The sequence below is a fragment of the Polyodon spathula genome, chromosome 16, assembly GCF_017654505.1.
Source record: "Polyodon spathula isolate WHYD16114869_AA chromosome 16, ASM1765450v1, whole genome shotgun sequence".
NCBI classification, from domain to species: Eukaryota; Metazoa; Chordata; class Actinopteri; order Acipenseriformes; family Polyodontidae; genus Polyodon; species Polyodon spathula.
In genome coordinates, this window is record NC_054549.1 from 6,051,544 (window position 1) to 6,075,700 (window position 24,157).

A 24,157-nucleotide genomic window follows, 5' to 3' on the forward strand; every position below is an offset into this window, starting at 1 on the left:
ATTTATCTGAAGTAATTTGTAATCTGTCTGTTCCGCATCTGATCTGGGAAACTGAAGCCTCGAACATAATTGCATTGTACATCACATCTAATTAAATGTCCATAAGCAGAAAAAAAAATCCCCAAGAAGAGCTGGGTGTTATTCCCAGCGAATGCCCCAGAGGAAAACTGCAATCAGTCCATTAGCGGGAAAGCCATTCTGCAGCTGATGTGGCCAATATCTGCAAATTAGTTTAACCGCAGGGAAAAAACAAGCATGGACCATAGCAACATGACAACTTCTTAGTGTTTCCATGTAGCAAGCAACACAACTCCAAAGACAGAAAAGGAAATGACAGCCCTGTATCATATTCATCTCGTGCAGATTGATTACATGTTATAACACTGCTGTCAGCTTCTTGTCACCCACAAGTCATAATGCAAACCTGTACTGATAAATCGGAGCAAGTTAATCAGTCAAAGGACACAGTACCTGATAATATGTTATCTCTGGTACAAAAGACTCGACAGCTAACTTCCAGATAGGCAGAGAATGACAGCAAACACCACAAGCATACACAGGACCTTTACAAACAGGTATAATACATGGATTATAATTCTTTAAAAGAACAACTCTTCTCCTTCAGGGAGAGAAACAGCAGAAATGGCTATACAATATGACTGCTGCTATTGCCTAATTCTATTCATCAGCCAGCAGCTGCACAGTGCAGGATCTTCTACCACCCTGTTGGGTGGTTTTCAGGGTTTCCACTAACCTTACCAGCCTTGAAAGTGACACCCTACTGTGGGCAGTCTGCTTCGGAAAACTAGCCATAGAGATTAATTCTCAAGACCTTCTTCAGACACACAAGGTAACTGCAATAGCGTGCTGATATGTTACACTGCCACATTGCAGATGTAAATTGTACTCCAGTCTATTAGTTAAGGAATGTGGTGCGAAGATGAAAAAAAAAAACTAAATGACACCGCTAAAGACCTGCAATCAATTTTTTTCCTACAGTGGAAGTGTCATAGCCTATTAGGTCGGTGTGCTTGTAGAATTTATTAGCTCTCCAAACAAAGAGCAAATGACATGTACACACATAGGCAGCAGTGTGCAATTCATAAAAGATAAATTATAGACAAAAATCAATAGCATTCGAGTAGTACTATATACTTTTTGATTATTCCTTAAGTGTACCTAAAATATGCCTGTTAAAGATTAAAGCTCTAACAATGTACAGATATCCACATTTGGCAAAAAACACAAAAACATTATTTAAAAGGGCTTTATATCATAAGCAGCTGTGAGAATACAAGCTACTGTACAGGTCTGTATATATGATGTCTCCTGCAGAAGAGCCTTTAAATGAACCACTGAGCACTTAATCTGGTAGGTGGGGTCACATCCTGCTATCAAATGCAGTGAACACCATCATGAGAAAGAAAAACCTGATATTATCCTATTCACTGAGGACAAATGTTTCTTATCCAATTATGGAAGGATCCTGACAGCTGAGGTCAGAGGAAGCCCAAAGGGTGGTTGTCCTGCCAGCCCCCCCTGACTGCTTTAGTGAATCTTATAAACAATATGCCTTTCAGCAACACGCAAGACTTTCATCAGCAAACTAATAGCAGATGTGAACAACCAAGTGCTACCAGCCAACCGATAGAGTATGTGTGCTCAGGAGGTTAACATACTCAAACAATGAATACATGCTGACTAATTATTTATACATTGCATACTTACTGTACATAATCCATTTAAACAGGACTTGTACATATTGTTTCGTGGCCAATATCCTATTGGACCAAATTTGTCCCCTGGAATAAAGAAATGTTAGCTGTATATTTCTACATTCTGTGCATCAACAATTCACCCCATTATAGAGATCTTTAAACCACACGTAAATCAATCTGTGGATTAGCGCACAATACTTGATATGTTATTATTGGCACAAAGAACCATGCCATCATAAGTTCCTGCCATCCTCTGCATTCTTTCTTGCAATCGGATTAGCTCTACAACGCTGTTTGTTCTACTGCACAAACAAGTGTTTCTCTAATGTATGCTGCTGTTACCAATACTGCATCCGCTGCATTGTGACCTTCGATTATCACCCTTAACGTCCCCTGCCATTAAAGCTTACCTGCCTGTTAGAGGTGGATTTATTTGTACACTTTACTACTGATTTAAAGATTAATGATTTGATAACCAGGAACTTTTCTGGCAGAGTAGGATTGATTAGTTTTTTTTCTGGTTACAATCTAACTCAAAACTGTTTGGTAGTGCTGTATCCGATTCAATTCATGAAGCAAAGTATAAGGTTTCCAGTGCATTATTTCTGTTCACATAAAAGAAGATATCCAAAGCCCCACTACCACCGGGAGTTAGTAAACATGCTCTGCTTAATGCTATGTAAAAACTATTTATATGTATGAGATTCAATGTGACTATTAGGATTTTTCATTTATGTGTACAAATGATGTTAAACCACAGTGCTAGCAACAGAAAGAAAGTGGTAAGTACAGAATTGTACTGCAGTCAATCAGGGATTTTCACTGGCTTTTTAGTCCTAACTGATTAGTTTTGTTTTACATTTCAACCACCACTGTTGTACGTGCTCATTGAAAAACAGCGAGTGCAGATAAATAAATCAACTTAAAAGACTCAGATAAAATGCCTTCTGTTTTATGCTTCATCATTTTTAAACAGACTCATTTCACATTTATCAGAAAATCACAAGCTGTGAATGTACCATATTGCACATCCATTAACTTTGAAAAGGAGGAAATCCAAGAAGAAATGAAGCTTTAGTAATGCATTTTACAAACAAGGAGTAAGCCACAGCAAACGTGTGGGTTTTATGCCAAATATCCGTTCTAAGTCAGTGTCCAGTGTCTTTACTCAAAGAATTGTTATGCAATTCTACTATTAAAATATTCCAAGTGTGTATAACAAATATAAAACACCACTTATGACCCACTAACCCACAACATTTATAGCTGAACATTTTAAAGTTGTTTTTTGCTGTACAGTAAAATTCTTAGACCCAATCTTATCCAATACATTTTCATTACTATGCCAGTTGAGTGCAGTGAAGCAATCAACAATGCATTGTATTTCTGTTTGACCGCTCCGTCACATAACTTAGACAAAACAGCAAACAAACATGACCACAAGGAAGGAAAAAGGTACTCACCAGTTTGAAATCTTGAATGCTACAAATGAAGTATGGGGTATTGGGTCGACGGCTCTCAATATATACACAATCTTAAAGAAAGAAGAAAAGCAGGGATTGTTAAAGGAATAGCAAACAAAAAAAATGTATAAAAATATCATAATCATGCTATTATAAAATCGATATGTATAGAATGTGTAGGACTTTGTTTTAAAAGTCTTTATGCCAAAGTGCAATATGTTCCTTTTTTGTGAAACAAAACTGCAACAGTAAATTACAAGGTTAAATTTAGGGTCTCAAAAGTTGTCATGCCATCCATGCATTCTTTACATTCATAGATAAAGTAAATTAGATTACAGTACATAGATATAGCTAATTTCATTATCTTTTAGCTACAGTTAGGTTCTTTATCCAACCAGGATTAGCAGTTCTTTTTCCAGTTAAATTAGTGCTAAACTTAATAGCTCTGATGTAAGATTGAATCTGACGAGTGCAATGACCAGGTCATGACCTTTCGTCCCTAAAACAAAAATATTTCACATGGTGGAAAATCCAATCAAATCTTCTGGGATTAGCGATGGTTAGCTATTAAAAAGTTTTGTTCTTTATAGCCCAAACAGAGGGGAAAAAAAGAATCAAAGAAGCATTTGTGGCAGTGAAGCTAACAAACAAATTCAAATTTTCTCTGGGACTGTTCGGTCTTTCTTAAAACTGCATTTGACGTGGCAGAGATGGGGTAATTACTTCTGTGCGGCTTACAATTTGCAGTATTTTTTTTAAATATATAATTATACATTGACCATGCTTTATAGTGTACATACTGTCAAAAGCAGTACAGTATAGTTGTATTCATTAGGATATAATCGATTGAAACAGAAAGGTCTCTCTTTTCCCATGGGATATTGGTGAAGATTAGCCTTCCTGTTTGAAGACAATATGGCACTGCTTAAAGCACCTGCCTGAAGATTAAGCAAGAATTGAATATTGCTAGCAGTATAGCCCTTAATCCAATAATAATAATAAAGACCAACCTATCTATGATAAATTAAAAAGTGTCTAGGATGTGTACACTAATGTTTTTAAAAAACAAATGACCTTTAACCAAGGACTCAAAGAGTACTTCCTCAATAAAGTGAAAATCGAACTTTGAAAATAAGCATGTGGAATGCTACCCCTATTCATAAACACTGTAGATCCACATCAGTTGTTACATTATCTCTATTCCCTTATAAAAAGATGTTAAATGCACAATGTATATTAAAAGATTTTTGCCTTGTTTGTTTACATAAACACCACGGAAAGCCTGATAACCCTAATTGTCATAGCCGAACAAAGGTTCCAAATTTTCAGCAAACTGCTCGCCTAAGATTAGGCTTTCCAGTGTTATTCACGACCTTTGTCTGCAGAAGGTCAATACACAACGTGCAATAAAATTAACAATCTATTTAAAGTATTCAAAAGATTGCTTCTGTTGGAGGGCGATATTCTCCTGTCTCTAATTTAAGTGCTTGAAAACTACATGAAATTAGCACTACCTTTTTTTCAAAATATAGGCTACATACAACAGTGCATTTCAATTGCAACACAGTGAAAGGGGGAATTATCCAGACATTTACATAATGACAGTTCATTTATGACTTTATAAAAAAAAAGAAAGGCAAGGCTATTTTTAACAAAGAAAAAGAAAAGAATACTTATGGCAGGCAGACAGACGTGGGTGTTTGTGCTCATCCAAACCAAAGTAAAAGAATTTCAAAACCACAATTTAGTATTTTTTCAATACTAAAAATACAAAAGAGTGTAAGCAGCATGTAATTATCTACTTCATGAGGAAGCCAACAATATATTTCAAGATTTTTTTTTTTTTTTTGCCTTAACAACCTACCAGCATTACACTTTCCAATACAGTATGGCAAACACCTCTCTTAAAAACCTACTAATCTTACTGCTAACATACAAAAACAAACACCTGGTTAATGCAGTGTAGTTGTTATCTTTACTGTCACTAACATAACAGATCTCAATTAAAGCCAGCAAGCAATGCAATAAGTAAACAACAGGAGGTATTATACAGTCAATAAGCAGCTACTGATATGGTACTATGGTCAGCATTCACACTTCCTTCTTCCCACATGCCCGAGAACCAACAAACAGTTTGCCTGTTCTGCTCATATCATTTCCTGCTGGGCACATTTCAAGCAACGCGGCAGGCTCGCTCGCTGTAAACACAATGTGTCAGAGCTTCAGCTTAACAATAAACTGTTCATTCAATTTACGCTGTTCACTTGAGGCACACTGGGGTATTGAGGCTGCCTGATCTATTTTTTTGTGTACCAATTTTTTTTTATTCTAAATTGGAGCCACACTGAATTCTCTTTCATAGCTCATGAATATTTGTTGTCAGAACCAGTTATTTTCTAAAAATTGTTAAAAGCCTCAGCTCTGTCAATCAAAGGACTATTAATGGATGTCAATTCTACCCTTCTATTAGCTTCAAAAGGAATAAATTAAAGTGTAATTGGGTAACACAGATGCGTCTCTTAAAGTGTATGTAATGCAAATAATTGGTATATTTATTTAAGCCTGAACACCATGACTAATCTTTGTATGTCGTCATTCTAGGCCAAGACTTAACAGAAAGAAGAATTTTTGTCATGTATTCGGCAAAGCTCTCACCAAACAGATTGGAGCACTACACCACACCATGCAAAATAATGCGATGGAAGAATTTCAGAAAGCAACTCAAAGAATAAAGAAAGAAGCTGTATATTCTTATGACAGACAGCTATTTTTACAGTTCTTGACAAGCCTGCACTGTATCTGTGGTGTTGTGTAGCCGCTTCCATTAATCACTGAAGAGACGAGAGCTTACATTTTTGCACCTGTTAGTCTAAGTTACTCTTCTGGACTCGTTTGTCAACGCACAGCTCTATAGGAAAATGTCACCTTGAGTGACACAGCAGTAATCGCAAACTGTCGCAAAAGCAATACCAACTGCATTAAGCACTATTACGCAATGCAGTTAAACATTTGGCACAACCATGCAAACTGATTCTCTCAAGATTAATCCCAAACTACAGCACTGTGCCTTCATTTGATACCAACAACACACAACATTCAAGGATTGTTCTTGACAGTATAACTCATTTATTACGTTTTAAAATCCAAACCAGAATGAAATTTGCTTGGTACCGAATAACACTTTAAGACGTGATCTTCTCCAAAAAACAAAATTGACAAATTAGCTTCCGTTGATTAACACTAAGTGAGACAAACATTAGCCTATTTGAATTATGATATGGACATTTAGCCTACCCACAGCAGAGCTAAAGCCTCATTACCAAAGCCTACAGTGTTATTGAGAACAAAATCACATTCTTTTTAGGGGGCTTTTAAAGGAACAGATGAGTTTTGGGAAACTGCAAAACATTTACCATGGCAGCTTTGACAAACCGTACATTAAAACAAAACATTTTAGCAGGTTTTACATTCCTGCAGTCATTTTGGTTTAATTATTAACAGCAATTCTGTGAATATTGTGTCAAATCTGACCCGTGCCCCTAAAATCAGTTTAGTCAGGAAATCACTTTAGTATTAATATTGAAAACAAGCCGTAGTCACTTGCTGTAAATAGCCTTCTTCCAAGAGGGGTATCATATAACCTCATACCTTAACGAAATCAATCACTCAAAACAACCCTACAAAAAATCCTGGATTCCCTATCGAGCTAGACAGCACTTTTTACACACAGTAAAAACAAGAAACAGGCAATAACATAAAGGGTGAATGCCAAGGGCAACTGGGAAGCAATTGGGGGTAACTGTCTGTTCAGCAAACAAATCTCAGTTTTCTTTTACTTTAATTCAACACAAGTCAACATCTGGTTTCTGCAGTGTGGAGTCTAACAAACTGGCAGTTTGTCAAACTTTTTTTTTTTTTTTTTATTGTTCTGACTTTTCTACAAGACCATTTCTTTTATAAGAATTTCACAGTAACATTTCACAGGTACGGTACAATGTTTTAACAACTCAACTTCTTTAATTTCCTACAGTAACTTGTCCAGAAAAAAAAGGGATAACTCGAATAGGACCTTACCGGGATTATCAAGATTAATATAAATGCTATGCTATTTTTATACTAGTAATGGTTGTTGAAAAAACAAGGCATCATAATGGCTTATATTAATCCAGTTGCAATTACTTTGACAGTCTTCAACATTTACAGCAAAAATGGCTTAGAGTCACAGGGATTTGGGGAATAGGTACTGTACAGCAGATTTTACACATGGATTTACATTACCCATTAGCTAAGTGTATAACTGCTGTATTAGGATATCTGGATCTGTGTATGTCATTATAATATAAAGTACTAAATATTGTACTACTGGGTCATTTGCAGAAAAAAGGGGGGACAAAATAAAAACAAAAACGGCTAACAAAGGACTCATTGGAAAATAAATGCAAAGTTACCTGTCATTCACTTTCTTCCCAAAAAATTGTATAACCACTGATTGCAGATGCACATTTCCCCTACCAGACTAGTGGGAGGAAGACTCCAGGAATTAGAAAGATACGGATCTACATCTTGATAGACAGACATGTTTATTGCAACAGGCTTGGGTTTTAAAAAAAAAAAAAAAAAAAACCTTAAGTAGTGACAGGGTAGAGAACATAAAAACTGCCTCCTAAAAATAATTGTACTTTGGTAATTGTCTACCTTGATAATTCACCGGAATTCTAGGATTTTCTCTCCCCCATTTCTGGCTCAAATAGTTAAATAGTAAAACACACTTTAGGTTATCTCGTGAAACGAAAACCAATAGATCTTGTTTTGATAGACCGAGAGGATATTTGATATGCAAACTGGGTTATGAATCAATTTAATGTCACCATGACAGGCCTTTCCCAATAACGCAACACATGAAAGCCAGGCAGAAATTGCATAACATCTTTAGATCAGATTCCTTTAATAACTGAAACTGAGAATGTCTTTAGAAAAGACTGCTTTTATTACGAAATTATACATACAATTGATGACATCCTTAAATATATTATTAACTTCTATAGAGAAAGGTTTTATTGTGTAACACCCCAGGATATTCTCTCGTCAGGAAAAGTGGTTAAACAAAATTTTAAAATTAAATAAATGAATTATAAAACCCAAGCCAAAAAAAAAAAAAAAAAGAGGTGTCTTTCATGAAACAGAGATGTTATTTCTTCAACACTCCCCAAAACAATGTCAATTCAAAAGAGAACCTGTTCAGCAAGAAAGCTTTAAAAAAATGAAAAGGATTTTAAGAAACATTGCTGGAAAAACCCTTGTGCTTGGCTTTGTATCTGACATTTCAGGATCTTAAACAGAACTGATTATACTACTTCTATAATAAATGTAGTAGAAACAAACACTGGTGAAATGATATCCATGCTATGTTACTCACCTCTCTGATTTGGTTTTTAATACATTAAGAACAAGTCTTGTTAGTGCTTGGACCAGGGGAACCACACATTGATCCACCTAGAAATCCAAGAAGTACGTGCTGCTTTTCTGCATTGACAAAGGGGAGCCTTGCAAATGTGAATCATTGTTATGTACTTGTGACCATTTTCTGTGAATGGTCGCAATTCGCACTGTAATTACCACTGGGACTGTGGGGGAGGGTGGGCATTGAAATACAGAACATATGGAAGCTACCATTTGTGCTTACAAACTGCTTTAATATACATAAACTCCAGTCGATGTCCAAAATCAGACCAAACCTCTATATAAAGCCTTTTTTTTTTTTTTTTTTTTTTTTTTTTTTTAAAGGTTTATGTTTGGGTTTAATTTAATTCCCCAAGGAAACAATCAAAATTCCCAGTTAGTCAAAAGACGACGACACTAGTGTGAATTAACAGCCAAAACATTAGAAAGTCTTGGCAGATCAATTTTCTAAACTAATACACATAGATGTTCAGAACAACGCATTTCTGATAGCAATTCAAATCTGGTTCAAGTCCACAGGAAACCTAAAACTTAGAAAGCAGTCGAACTTGATAAGAGTTAACAAAGGCAGTCGAGTTTCCCTGGCAACTTGAAAAAGAAGTGTGACTGCCTATTGTTACCCAAATTATAAAGGCCAAGCTACCTAATTAAAAATAGTTTTTCTCCAGCAGGTACCGTATGCGGGCTAAAGTCCGAGTGCCAAACCTGTGGGTATTGATCATTTCCTTCAAACTAAAAAAAAAAAAATAAATAAATAAATAATTACTTATGTCCAGGTCTGTGCAACTACACAGCATTTTCTTGCAGCTTTGTGTGTCCCAACTAATGAACCCATTTGACAGATTTCAAAATCCAGCTGGTACCAAATAAAGAAAAAAAGGCACCTGAAGACGACACTAAAACATATCTAAACATTATATTTTTCTCTTTAAAGTTCAACCACATTTCTTTTGCAGGCACATCTGGGCTGCTGAAGGCACACTAAATCATGGATAAAATAGGCTCTCAATAATGACTGCCAACTTTCAGCCCCTCCATGATGGGGGGAGAAGTGCTTTCACATGTCCAGCTCACATTACACTTTGCTGTATTTCTTTGGCCAACCATTTTGGGTTAGTCAGTTCACTGAAAGACATTTAACGACGTTGAAAAGGGGCTTAATGTGAGCGGCCAACTAGATATAGCACCTGTTTCCCAGTGCTACTGTAATCAGGAAATTAGAAAAACGATGTGTTGCGTCTTTAAAAGACTGACAATCGTTCCAGCAAACAACCACTGATAGGTGTGTGGTCGGAAATGACGGTTGACTGTTAGTGGTAGATGATGGCCTGTAAAGGACTGAGACACAAGTGTAAATTAATATAATACTGAATGCAGGTTGTGAGAAAAGATCCAATTTCCAGAACCACACACAGGGTGGATTCACGAGTGCTGAGTCCTGCTGAATGCAGGTTGTGGCACCTGCTAACAAATTAAGTGGCCTGCAACCAATCGCATTCAAAAGTTACTCGAGTTAAATGTAAAAAACGCTGCTGTATGCCTCTGGAGTCCTGCTTTTTCTTTCAAGAGTGATCCATCTGTGAAGACTAGAGGGCAAGCGTGTTCCTGTGTGTTAAGTCTCCACTAACACTACAGGCAGGCATTGGTTAGTTGGATTAATTAAGTGACAGCTGCCCAGACGCCCACAGACTGCCTAGAAAAGCTAGAAACGCTGTCGCAAAAGGAAATGCAAAGACATCTTGACTGGATAATATAATATTATTCAACAAAGGGTTTTGAAGCATTTAATTTGATGAATAATGCTATTAAAACATAATACAAAAGCCTAACCAGAACAGACACTTGTCCTCATTATATATATATATGCATTTTTTTGTGTTTCAATACTCATTCCAACACCACCATTGCAAGTGTTCTCTGTGTGTCACTGGACTTTGTTGTCATGTACTGTGTTATGTTATTAGTTAGTTTTGTATTTTAAATATGTATCATTCTTCATTTGCTTTTATATGTCTGCTATGTCTTTTCATCTGCCATTTCCCTCTGTATCTTTTTCTATTTTATTTTTCAATTTAAGACTAATTTATATTTTGTTTAATTTCTGTAAGTCGCTTTGGATAAAAGCATTTGTTAAATAACTAAATAATAATAAAAAAAATTATAGAAGATACTATGAATCGTGGTCCATAACCCATTGTGGTGCATACAATAATGAAGTGTATGCACAGACCTGGGGAATAGTTTGTGCAAGGATTTGATCAATATAAAAGGAACTAAACTTTGCTGTCTACAACAAGACAGCAATGTGAAACAATATATTCACACTGTATTGAAGCCCAGCAAAATGGGATAAGCAATACAACAACAAAAAAGGACAGCAATAAAAGTTGATCCTCCAAACAGATTGCATGTGCCTCTGTCGAATGCAAAACCCACCTTAGAGGGATAAACACGGCAGGGATCTGTAAAATATTGGAATTCTTTGTTTTAACCATTAGAAACCTTTCGTGTGTTTGACAAACTGCAAACGCACACAACAGCGTGCACCAAGGCTTTAATAATAGGCATTTCACAATGGATTTAGGCCACGTCAAAATGTGTGTTACAAAGCAAAAACTAAAAAGGAGGATTTAAAATTTAATAGAATGTAATCCATGATTCATATTCCTGTGCCAAGTTAAGCTACCAAAACGATAACTGAAGGCTGGAAGATCTCATCTATAGTATTGCATGATATCAGTTGTGTTAACAAAATAAGCACTGTACATTACCAAAAACACACAGTATATATTGCAGCATTCACCAGTAAAGAAAAAAATTAAGACAATAGCAATTAGTATCCTTATACAGATGCTAACAGCAATGCCATCAAAATGAAAAATATAAATAAACTATACATTTAAAACTAAATAAAATCTGCTGCATGAATGTATTAATATGTCATGCCTCACTGAATGGGACTACTGCTTTTTGAAAGAACTCTAACAGAAGAGACATCAGATGTTTTTATTTTAGTTTTTTCTTATCTTAAAGAAAGTGCCTCAAACAGTTTTAAAAATGTTATATTTAAGAATGTTGAAAACATCTGCTTTTATGCAATTCTTGTAAAATGTTATCAGTATAGGAAAACCACAATTTCTACATCAGTCCTTTGGGGGAACATAAACCAACCAAGGTCTATTGTAGAATAAAGCAGAATGTGCAGGCGGCCAGCATTAACATAACAGCACATGATAAAGAAAAGAGCAACACATTTCAGACTAATTTTATCATGCTTTTAAGATTAATGAACTGCAGTATTGCCTAATTGACCTTTACATTCCTGGTGAACAAATGAAAGCAATGGCAATGAAGATTTAAAACAACAATGTGGGCAGTAACTATTTATTTACAGCTTCTAAAAGCTACATTTGCCAAGTCGCTGACAACAACCAGTCCTCTCATTGTATGACACTTCTACACTGGTGGTGCTTTAAAACCCAATGTGAATATTTAATTATGGTTTAACATGTTACTCTGGAGTTTTAGTTAATAGGGGGCTGTTTGCATGTGTTTTAGCACATTGTATCTGCAAATAATTCTGTGACTAAATGACTAGTTAGGAAAATGACTAGTTAGGAGCTTCAGTAGAGCAATCGTGCTTTAGATGTATAAGGCTCATATGTACTGGGACTCAGGACTCTCCACTCAGAACAGAACATGATCTTATGCCACAGTTAATTCTAAATGGTCATGTAATCTAGCACTTGTGAACCCTCAGACTCGACGCTGGTCATTAAAGGCAAAAGGGATTAGCGCAAATCTGTTTGCGCTGTGACTGCTTACCTCCTGGTCTGTAAACAGCATCGTCTTCCGTGATGAAGGAAGTGATTTCTCCATTTTCCATGCGTTCGTAGCGGGATTTTTTTTTTTGGGTCTTCTTTTTAGACTTTTTGCCGGCCTCCTCGGCTGTTGCCCCGGTGTTGTCGTTGTCCTCGTCCTCACTGTGATCGCTCTCAGCGTAGTTCTTGGCTCCGCCTTCCAGAGTGCAGCTCCGGCGTGGACGGGAGTTCTCGCTCTCCCTCATCTTGTCTCTCTTGTCTCTGTCCCTGTCTCTGTCCTTTTCTTTCTCTTTATCCTTCTCTTTGTCGGCAGTCATGATTCGCCACGTGCCTTCCTCTGTCCTCTCACGGCTGGGCCTCCGTGAAAGGTAGACAGTCAGCCTGGGCTTCAGTCTTCTGAATTTACCACTCAAATCCAGGAAAAATTCAGCCACACCAACAACCCCAGTGCTTCAGATAGTCTGTAAAGTTGAAGAAAAGAAAAGGGCTTATTAAAAATGGTGCTTATTCTACACACTGCAAACATTACATACACGCACAAAAACAGTATATCCCAGTGATCATATTTTAAAATGAATAAATAAATAAAACCAAACCATTTGTTTACCAATTCACTTCAAAAGCATAAACAGCAACAGCATCTTGGACAATTTCAATGCTAAAATAAAAAGAAGCGACGTTATTTTTCACTATAAAAATAAAGCTGGGTCTGTCCATCATTACATAATTCATGTTGCCAAAACCAGTAATCACAGTGGGCGTTTAAACAAGGATTAGGAATGGGGAGTAGAAGTAAATACATTAGAAAACATGCTAAAAGTGTTTCTTGGCAGCCACAGCAGTGTGGTTCACAATAACATTACTCACAGGCAGCCGTTGATCTCCTGTGTAGAAAACAACTGACAAAGCAGCTGCTTCTGTCGTCATTTACAATACAAATACCCTCCTCTCCATTATAGCTCCAATGGATTGAACATCATCTAAAAAGACAACTTGTTGCAACGGTGATACTGAATGCATAATAATAAGTATTAAAATAGGGATTTCTGTACTGGAAATCTGCATTAGCCAAGTCAATAGTACACTTAATGAAATCAAGATCGCACCATTGTGGGTGATACAAGAGGTGGAAGAACCCATCAAAAATATCAGCTCTCAATTAACTAATGCGATGCAAGGGGGAGCAGGGCCAAAAATTGTTCTGATTAAACAGAACACACCATGAACACAGAACAGGACTCCATGGGCATTATAAGAATACACAAGGAGAGACAGCAGAGACAGTTCATTGTGCAAAGTACAATCTGAATGGTTCTCTGCAATCTGCTAATTCCAGTAGATAAATTAATTGGTATACAGGGCATTTTACGCCGCACAACAGTCATTTCTAAGGGATACTGTTCATCCTTTGGGCCACAGTGCAAGATCAGGCAAAACTAAAAGACCAAAAAACAAAAAAGAAAACATCTAATATATACAGTACTAGCAATGTGCATATAAAAGAAGAGTAGTACACCAGTACAAACACATAGCTTACACAGGGTTCCTGTTGGACTCCAGCTTTTGTTGAACCTTACCCATGCAGATGCAAGCCCTAAACCCTCTTTTAAAGACACCAGCTGTCTTATTAATGCAAAAAAATCCCCTTGAGTAACAACAACTGCAAAGCCCTGGGGGGACTCTAACAAAAGCACCTAATTTCTGCAGTTACATCCCTACTTTAAAATCTGAAACGTTAGCGTGACTGTAGACAATACACTTTTCTCTTTAAGTGTTTAAATTAAACTGACACCCCACCTCGCAAAACTAGACCGTAAAATAGTTTTCCATCAGTATCAAGGCCATGCTACAATATATGAAAACAGAAAAAAAAATCAACTCAACAGGCACAAAGAACCAGAAACTTTTTTTCTAATGAGGAATTTCCATGCAGTACTAAAGCCATTATTTGTTTGGCAAGGTTCTTCATTAACAAGGTAATTAAAACAAACCACTTGGCCGTTTTATTGAATGCTTTCAAATCCCAGATAAAAAAATAACACAAACAATTATAATTTGTTTTGCTAGGTCATAATTGCTGTCAACAACAGCCAATAAAACGAGCTGCAAATTGTATGCCAAGACAAAAATCTGCAAGCAATATAAAGCTAAGGAAAAAAAAAAAAAAAAAAAAAAAACCCACACAAGCCCATATCCTGAATTGTACATTTTGGAAATCAGATAGATATAAATAAAAAAAAAGAAAAAAAAAAAGAGAATTATTAAAAGAGCTAATAAATATTTGGCGATTGTATTTTTAGAGAGCTCAGAATGAACCAAAAACACTAGATTAAAGTAGAACTACATTGAGAGAATAGGCTTTCCAGAAGCTTTCCAGCTCTCCAGCCCACTATTGACCCCATGCACTGGAGGGATTGGGGGTCTCTCACAGCAACACTTGTCTATTTCAGACCTGAACTAACCCATGAGATTCTGGTTAGGTGGACTAATTTTTTCCATGTCAATGACCTTATATTGTCTGCCACCTGGTCAAGAATTTGTGCAAACAATTGGTGTGATGGAGGTCAAATGCATTCTTCTACCAGAACCATTTTAAAAAGCTAGAGAAGAGGGGAGCAGACAACCCAAAACAAACACAGCTACATTTTTCCACACTGATGCATATTGATTTTATATAGTGCTTGGTTTGGGGTCTTGTTTGAAAATCACATTTTCTCATAGCATGAATTAAATGTTCAAGTGGTTAGCAGATTTTTATTCCATCACAAATGATGTGAAAAAGGGTGTACTTAGATCTGTACTGTTCTAACAAACACTATTTTGTTTCAACTGACAAAAAGCTTTAGATATGACTACAATGTTTTTGCAATGCCACACTGTATTGCCCTAATGCTTTTTGTTTTTATATAAACAAATTAACCATGTATTGTCTGACTACCTTGGTTTTAAAGTAAATACAGGTTTGTGTCTACAACAGGGCTAGAAAAGGCTTGCACTCACTTCTCTGCTTGCTACACTGAATAACAAGTTGTCACAGCGCTGCCGTCTAAAATGGCAGAAGCAACTTTTCCAAACTGTTCTCGATAGTGCAATCACATAAGTAGTACATGGTGCACTTTATGTACGTGTCAGAGTTAACAGAAAGAGGGCTTCGAAAAGTCGAACAACTGTATTGAGAATCTATGTTTTAATTGAGTTCTTTGAAAGCCCTGGGAAATCACACAGTCCATCTAGGAGTCTCTTTAAATTGTGCACAGCTTCATTTTAATGAGTTTTTTCAGCATTTACTTCCCCTAGAGGAATTGAAGAGAAACACACCAGTGTTTTAAATGCAATGCTTACTTGCTTAGACAGAAAGAAAATGCAACAACAACATGAAAACAAATCTGTTTTAATATGACACCAATAAAAATGCTAAATTGAAATAACATTGCAGATCTTGAATCTCCTCAGTGAGCACTTTTGCATAGTTACATCTGGGAAGATTTGTACCGTCACTTATCCAAGATGAAGAAAGACGTGTTTCTATGCTGTTCAGTTAGATTTTAGCCATTGCTATAGTATCCTATATTCTGAAAAAAAGAGAAAAAAAGGATCCAGAACTCTGGGTTAGCTTTTGAAGAGCCACGTGTTTTCAATCACCTATCCCCCAAAGGGATTCAAAATCTTTTCAAGCACTCTTTCAGGCAGTTATGCCTTGCACATGTATTTAGCAATGTTATTAATTCAGGTTTTGTTAACATATGGCAAGAAAATGATTCTCATGCAATTTCTAACCCTTTTCATCCTTCCATCGATCTTATTAATTATTGCAACAATCCAGATTTTGTAAGATTAACTATCTAGATAGGCAACAAACCATGGCAATAGAATAATAATGGAAACTGGGGCAAACTGAGAAATTTAGTACTGTATTTGCATATATATATATATATATATATATATATATATATATATATATATATATATATATATGTATGCAAATACAGTACTAAATTATATGTATGATACACATTTATAAAAGTTGGGGTTTTAACAACAGAACATCCTTAAAGCTCATATAGATCTGGAAGTAACACTTACTGACAAAGCCAGGTCAGCAAACATCAACATTGCTGACTAAATTATTTACAGTTATCTGGTGGCCTTTTACTCAGCATCTCCAAGCAGATGGAACAAGAACAAGCAATCCATTTGAAAAGCCATTATTGTTCTGCCAAGAGCACCTCCACTCTAGATACCACAGGATGGTATTACCTCTAATTAGGCAAAGCTTTTGTTTCTGGAACAGCCGGCCATACAGATCCAGCCACCCACAGCATGCAACTGTCTTTAGGAGCCTCAAAGTCAAAGTCAATGCACATATTCAATGTGTAGGCTATGTGTTGCAGTTTGGAGCACATACTGGCAGATGGAAAAAATAAATAAATAAATAATAGAGAAACAGTAAGTAATCCAAACCCTTTTAAAAAGCCAAATTAGTTTTCAGAATATTCTGTTTATTCAATGTAGCACCCTCACAAAAATACTGTACAATGTATCCTGAGAGACATGGACAGAGTATCATTACCTTTTCATCCAGATACTGTAACAGTATGTTTTCTTACATTTGGTTTTTGTATTACAATTATTTTATCATCATGTGGAGTGAAATTCACATATTTCCCATTTCCATAAAAAAAAAAAAAAAAAATTTAGTAAGTATTTATGTCAGTAATCAGGCAGCTTCAGAAACCAAGAGATACCAAGAGCACTGCCCTCAGTCATAAAACGTACATTCTCTTACTGCAGTCTGTCTTTGCCTTTTAGCGAACTTAGCCGGGACACTGAACTGGACAGATCTGGAGACTTAAGGAACTTACCCAGAGCATGTGTCTTATCAAAATATAACCTGAAGAGGGGTTCATGAAAAACAAAAAAGGGTTTAGAACAAAGGATTGTTATCTAAACGCAGGTACAAGTTTTTAAGCAGTGTACAGTAGCTCTGTTGCAATCAGGAGATTAACTATGCTTATTCATGTGTGAAATGGAGACTTGATCCCTGACTGATACAGTATGTGCCTACAGCAAACAGACGGCATATTTTTCATAATGCCTAACAAATGTAATATATTACATTACACATCACATCCTTCGTTGCATATGCAGAATGCAGTCCTAAAAATACCTTGTGTTTAACATAACAAAAACTGGCTTTAAGAAGCGTGACCTTTGCACTTGGCTTTCAAACTGTATAACCAGTCTCATTCTGAAGAAAACATTAAACTGTCACTCAAAAGATGAAATGTAAAAGGAAATGCAAAAAAACTGAGTTACTGCACACCGAGTAACAAAGATAGCTGCTCAGGCTTCAAGGCTCTTAAAGAAACTCTTATTTCAATATCCCAACCTTCCAACAACAAAGAAAGGGACATTTTAATTGCATATCATTTCCTTTAACAGTATTTAAAAGGTACCTTCTGGTTATTTAAAACAGATCAAGTAGTCTACTGCTAATATTAGAATCTTAGAAAAGCAATACTTGACAAGATGCCTCTAAACTCTATATCCCAGCATGTTTGACACATTTTGATAAGTTACAGGAGGCAGTCTGCTGAGAATAACTGGACGTCAAGCAATGAAGGACTACGGAAAGAAAACTTCTGTAGGTGGGCCAACCAACATGATGGCAGTTCACGGTCTAACCCCGACCTCCAACCACAATACAAACAGTAACAAAAACCCAAGCTTTGAAAGCTGGTGGTCTGCTGCAGTGGTCACCTAGAAACAAGAAGAGCATTTCACTCCCAGAGTATATTTATCCCAGAACAGTACAGAAATAGGTCAAGCATTTACAATGGTGCTGTCTTTGCTACACAGTAAGTAAGACCAATACCAAAGAGCGATTATCCCACAGTCCAATATTGTTCAGGACACAAAAATCATGCAGTCCGGTCAGGAAAGATCAAATCCCTCAATTACTAATGAGACCCACACATATTAAATTATAAATGGAATGAGTAAGACAGAAATGCCCTTTTACAATTTCCATCAAACAAGCATGCCCTCACTGAAGAGCCAAGAAACAGCTCTAATCTAGAAATGCCAGCTACTGTACAGTACAGCTTTCCAATTAGTCTACAATTAGTATTTAGACACAACACTAGTCTAGGCATGCATATATAATATATATAATGAAGAGAGACCTTTTGCATCAGCACAGTATTTAAGGAAAAAAACATTATCCAAGAAGGTCAGTTCACACATATTACATTTAGGCTAGCCATCAAAAACCCTTTAAATATTGTATACAAGCCTGACAAACAAGAGAAGCTGCTTGAAGTGTAATATATCCTAAACTACCACCCCTTTCATTAGTCTTTTTATTCCAGTTCCCTGTTCACAATACATTTATCTTGAAAATTAAATTTTAAAACAAACGGCATCCCATCAAGCTTATGGTTGGCCACAGAACGCAGTAAAATACATTAGGTGGCATCAGCTTGTCTGTTCTTTCACAAACGCCATTATTATGCATTAAATTACTGTAATTCCCATTTTATATTAAAGCTGCAGCCTAGGGAATTCACACTTGATAACAGTAATTGAGACCATGAGGAATGTAAGATGCAAGGTTAAGAAAATTATACACAATTATTCTGCAAAAAAAAAAATCTTGTTTCAGCTTTGATAAAGTGAAAGAAAGAAACTTTCCAAAGTAATTATTTTATTGTGTCAAGAGCTTTCATGCAGCAGCTAACAATTAAGAGTTGATGTAAAAGTTTTGTTTCAAATGGACTGTCTGGTTCGTTTAATTTGAAACAATGTATCAATGTGTTTGCTGTTCACACTTGCCTGCAAGCAAAGGGACCCAGTTTGTTCGGATGCAACTAAAACATTTTTTGGCCCTTTTCCATTTTTTCAGGACTGACTTCATTTTTGTTCACAATGCAGTTTGCAAGTGCACTGAGTTTGCTTATATGGTCTGTGAACCAGATGTTTACAATATCCTGAAAGGTATCTTGAAAGACGGCAGCTACTGAGGTATTGCTCCAGTTTTCGATTCTTACATATTGATTTATATCAGAGCTTTACTTTCTCACACTGTCCGTGTAATTCGGGTTACCAGATTAAAAAAATAGATAAGCTATTACCACTTAAACATGATAAACACAAGCACAATGATTAAACAAATAATCCACAAGATTGTTTTTCATTTTTTTATGGCGCTAACAAAACCCAGTAAATGACTGCTATTATCTTGCTGAGCACACTGATTTTGTTTTTTCCTCAGAATATGAACTAATCTACGTGCAAAATGCTTACTTCCAAGTGGTGTTAGGTTGTAAAGTTTGTTTTCTATGTGCGAAAAGACTGAGTCTAGCTGTTGTTCACATTGATGTTTAGCAAGCAATCCAGACTGTGCATTTGCCAAAATGGACCGAGACCACCTCTTTAGGACTCTGTTGTTCACACATCACACCAAACCGTACCAGGGGCGGGCCAAACCCTCTAAAGCGGACCCAGTGTGAACTCGGTCTAATATTCTGGACAGATAATGGAAACAAATATCGTAGCTTTTTTTTCCTAGTAGCAGAGGGTGAAACTACCATTTAAAATGGTTCCCAACTCCTTTGCAATGCAGTACACTGAACATCATGCAAAGGCATCACAGAATGAAAAGGGACACATAATATATCACAGCATGTCCTGATGAACTTGGGGTAAGAACATTACACTCTCCATACTGATTGGAAAATAAAGAAAAAAAGCAATAATCTAATCTGAAAGGATGACACTGTACATCACTTTTGGACTTATAACAATCAAAATGCAGAAAAATGTTCACTAGCGTTTAGGTAAAATCAACAATATGATCATATATTGCAAAACCAAGGAATCCAACACCAATTGACACAAAACCATTTCATAAATGCAGTAATGAAATCAAGGATGTGTCTCCTTGTTTGTATAATACAGGGCAGGATCCGTTTAGCTGCACTCGGCCAAATATAATCCTGCCGAGCGTAATTAGACCAGAAAGACACAGCTTCTGGTTCATTATCGCTTGCAGTAATTAAGAAGCAGGCTCAGGGCGGCCCAGGAAGAATACAATATTTTCATTCCTGGCACTTTGTAGTACAACTACAACCACTGCACCACTGTGGTGGACCAATAGGTATAATTGTTGCTACTGCACAGCTTGATACATATATTAAAAAAAAAAAAAAGAAAAAGTTATTGTATATCAAACACATCTCAATAATAACCGTTACAAAGTCACTGGCATGAACAGATGCAATTTGCAATGAGAACGACATCAATCTTGAGTGTGGAAATGAACACTGAGTAATCCAATACTATAATTCAAAACACATTCTGGCAATATAAGCAGCAAGATCAATTAGCCCTAAAAAAATTAATTAAATTAAAAAAGCACCAGCCTAAGGTTTAAAAGCACAACCACTGTTTTTTTTCTTTCTTTTTTTTTGTCAACTCCCAAAAATATGAGAAGAGGGTCAGTGGGAGTTAACCACAAATATTTAAATTTAAAAGGATGGCATCCACAGCTCTAGTGTCAATTGAAATGCATAAAGATTATAGTAATGTGTCTATCAATCTGTTTGTATTTTTCTTGTATGTAGCAGTCGCCAATTATTTTTGTATTTTCTCCCAATTTAGACTATCCAATTATTTTTAGGCTCAGCTCACCACTACCACCCCCACGCTTACTCGGGAGCGGCGAATACGAACACACGCTGTCCTCTGAAGTGTGTGCTGTCAGTCGACCACTTCTTTTCACACTTCTTTTCTGAAGACAACGCAGCTCTGGTCAGCTTACAAGCAAGCCTGCAGGCGCCCACGCCAGACTATACAGGTCGCTGGTACATGGTGAGCTGAGGACACCCTGGCACCTTGGCCCCCATTCGCGGTCAGCAATGGAATAGCCTGGACTCAAACCGGCGAAATCCAGGCTATAGGGTGCATCCTGCACTCCGCGCGGAGTGCCTTTACCGGATGCGCCACTCAGGAGCACCTTGTTTATTGTTTTTAATTAAAAAGTGATTTCAGTTGATAGAGTGATAACGTGGATCAAAACACGTCACGACTCCATTGCACCAGGTGTCATGTCTAGGAGATTTAATCCCTACTGGGTTTTTAGAACTTGTGTGTGTGAGTGTGTATTTCAATGACATAATGAAATAAAGGAGTGTTGTATGTTCTATCTGACTTACACACGAAATACTTATAATAATTAATTAAGCAGTACAGCTCAAACAGAGTACAAAGCTACTGTACACTAACTCAGTTTACAGCAATCACCAACACCACCATTACTACTACAATACTCGAGCGATCTGGTCAATATGTGCCACATTTTGGTGCCAAATGAAGCTGGTATACACAATATTCTACTTTTCTATGCTAATAATAGCTCAATACAGCACAACACACTGCACAGAGCACATGACGCTCTTTGAAATGGGTGCTCAATTTAATAGCTTATTCCGTTACACATGTATCTGCCTAAGGCTTTGATGGTTTCCAGCGGACATAACAGGCTGATGCTATAACACTAGAAGATACTTGCAGTGTTGTAAAAGCAAAACAGAAACAATCAAGAGAACAAAGACTCCATTATCAACTTACCTACACCTAGACTGGTACACTGGCCTTTTTGCCTATTATTGCCATTATACCTGCTGCAATAAAAGATAGTAAATAGCAATGGAATTTATACATTTTGGTAGCAAAATAGAACTAAAAAAAAAAAGTGATCTTTCTAGTCAAAATGGTTTGGTTTACATTAAGAGTTGTGCTTTATCAAATGTGTGTACTAAAAGTACAGCTTTTGCCAAGTTAAAAGAACTACAATAAAGAAGCAACCGCAAAATGAATACATCATTTTAAAAGCACGAACGCGCCTGCTGAAGCATGTGAACATGGCAATATACAGCAAGTGTGGCTTTAGTGATTCATCCCTGTTTGTTACATTTACAACTGATGCAAATGACTATTAGACATTTACATACGGTACACTATGTAGGACGAACTCATTACACTGGATATGCAAATACAAACACGACAATGACTGAAGTAGAACTGTAGCCTCTGTACTAATATTCACTTAATACACACACACAAATAAACAGCTAATATGCAATGAACTAATAACCTTGGGCTGTCTATTAATGCCATTACTTTATAGAACAGTATGAAGTATAAATAGTAGCTAGCTCCATTTCTCACCGTCAACCATGTTATTACTATACTTGCTCCATCATTAAATATTTATCCTCTCACAGTGCCGGCTAGCACCAAGGTGATAAGTGTTTAGAAACTGAAAGATTTTTACAACAAAGGCACGTTTATTCAAAAGGATTATCTACAAGTGTGCATTTAATCAGCAGAAGCCAGCGCTGAGAAATCCCTTTCCAACACACTCTGAAAAGGTTTTTTTTTTTTTTTTCCTTGCCATTATCAGGAAAGAAAATCTAATTTTTGGCTTCTTTTTGGATTTCAATAGGAAATGGAGTGCCTACAGTGTGTTTTGACTGCTTGTAAAAGTGAATTCAGTGGGGATTTGTTAGTCTGTCAGATTTAGTGATAGGAATATATCCTGCTTTGAGATTACAGCTCTTTGCTTTTCTGAGTTATCATAGTCACAGCTCTCTAGTATAAACACCTGCTGCACACACTTAATATAATCCTCAAGTAGGGTCTAAAGAAAGACAAAGGCGTTACCTCCTTCCAGAAACAATGCTTATTTAGTACAGTAAAAAAATAACATTAATTCTTGAGCAAAACCCAGTAACACCTTTCATAATTGATGGAAATTCAGAAAGTGTAGCATTACCAAGATTAGATCACACAAATGATTTATGGTGTTTAGCTTAATTAACACAGGAACTGGAAAAACGGTGGGTACAAATGTGACCAATTATTAACATTATGGTGGACACAAACTGTGCATCAAAAGAAAAGCTAAATATTAAAAACACTTAAGATGAACCCAAATTAACCTTAATGAACACTACTGCAGCATGGAGGGTAGAAAACTCCACTTCTAATTAATATTTCTTAACAGAAAAGGGATAGAGGATTGACAGATTAACCAAAAGCGATAAATGTTCCAATTCAAAATTCCTGTCAATTTGCCAAAATTGCACAAAAAAATGATCTCCACAACTCAATAATGCTGCCTCGCTTAAAGTATCCTCCAAGACTGGTAGACACTACACTGAATTATTTTGTGAAGTTCAAAATAGCCCTGAATCACTCCTTTTAAGCTGTAACAGCCATTTCCCCCTTGAGAAACAAAGCTGACTCCCGCTTGGCTGTGCCAACACAAAATTTACAGCCATCATTTCCCATGCTATTGTTAGCAGAGGCAAGAGCCAGGCTCACTTGTCAAATAAACAGCTTTGAACCAAAAAGGAATCATGGAAGATTAATCTTTTCTCTTTTTTATTTTATTTTTTTTAACAGTGCATTAGTTTCATTCCTCTGGAAAACACATTTGCTAGACATGATTTACAGGTTACAAAATTCAACTTGTGTAAAAACAAAACCATCTCAAAAGCAAACATTTTTAGAAAAGATGAACTCTATAGACATTAATGTGTTTGTTATTCATTGATCAGATGCCATTTAACCAATTACCTATATTAATACAATGGCAAAAATCCCTCACTGTATTGCTTCTCTTTTTTTT

General features: G+C 36.4%; 1 protein-coding gene across 4 annotated transcripts in view; it reads right to left on the reverse strand.

The window, feature by feature from the left end:
* The window catches only part of LOC121328822 (arginine-glutamic acid dipeptide repeats protein-like), a 124,043-nt gene that overhangs the window by 67,119 nt on the left and 32,767 nt on the right, over positions 1-24,157 (reverse strand). For all 4 annotated transcript variants that reach the window (XM_041273905.1, XM_041273906.1, XM_041273903.1 and 1 more), the window contains exons 2-3: positions 12,467-12,923; positions 3,182-3,252 (exon numbers count right to left, since the gene is read on the reverse strand). In XM_041273905.1, the coding sequence (XP_041129839.1) occupies positions 3,182-3,252; positions 12,467-12,779 (384 nt within the window). In that variant the 5' untranslated portion in view covers positions 12,780-12,923. The remainder of the gene's footprint in view (positions 1-3,181; positions 3,253-12,466; positions 12,924-24,157) is intronic.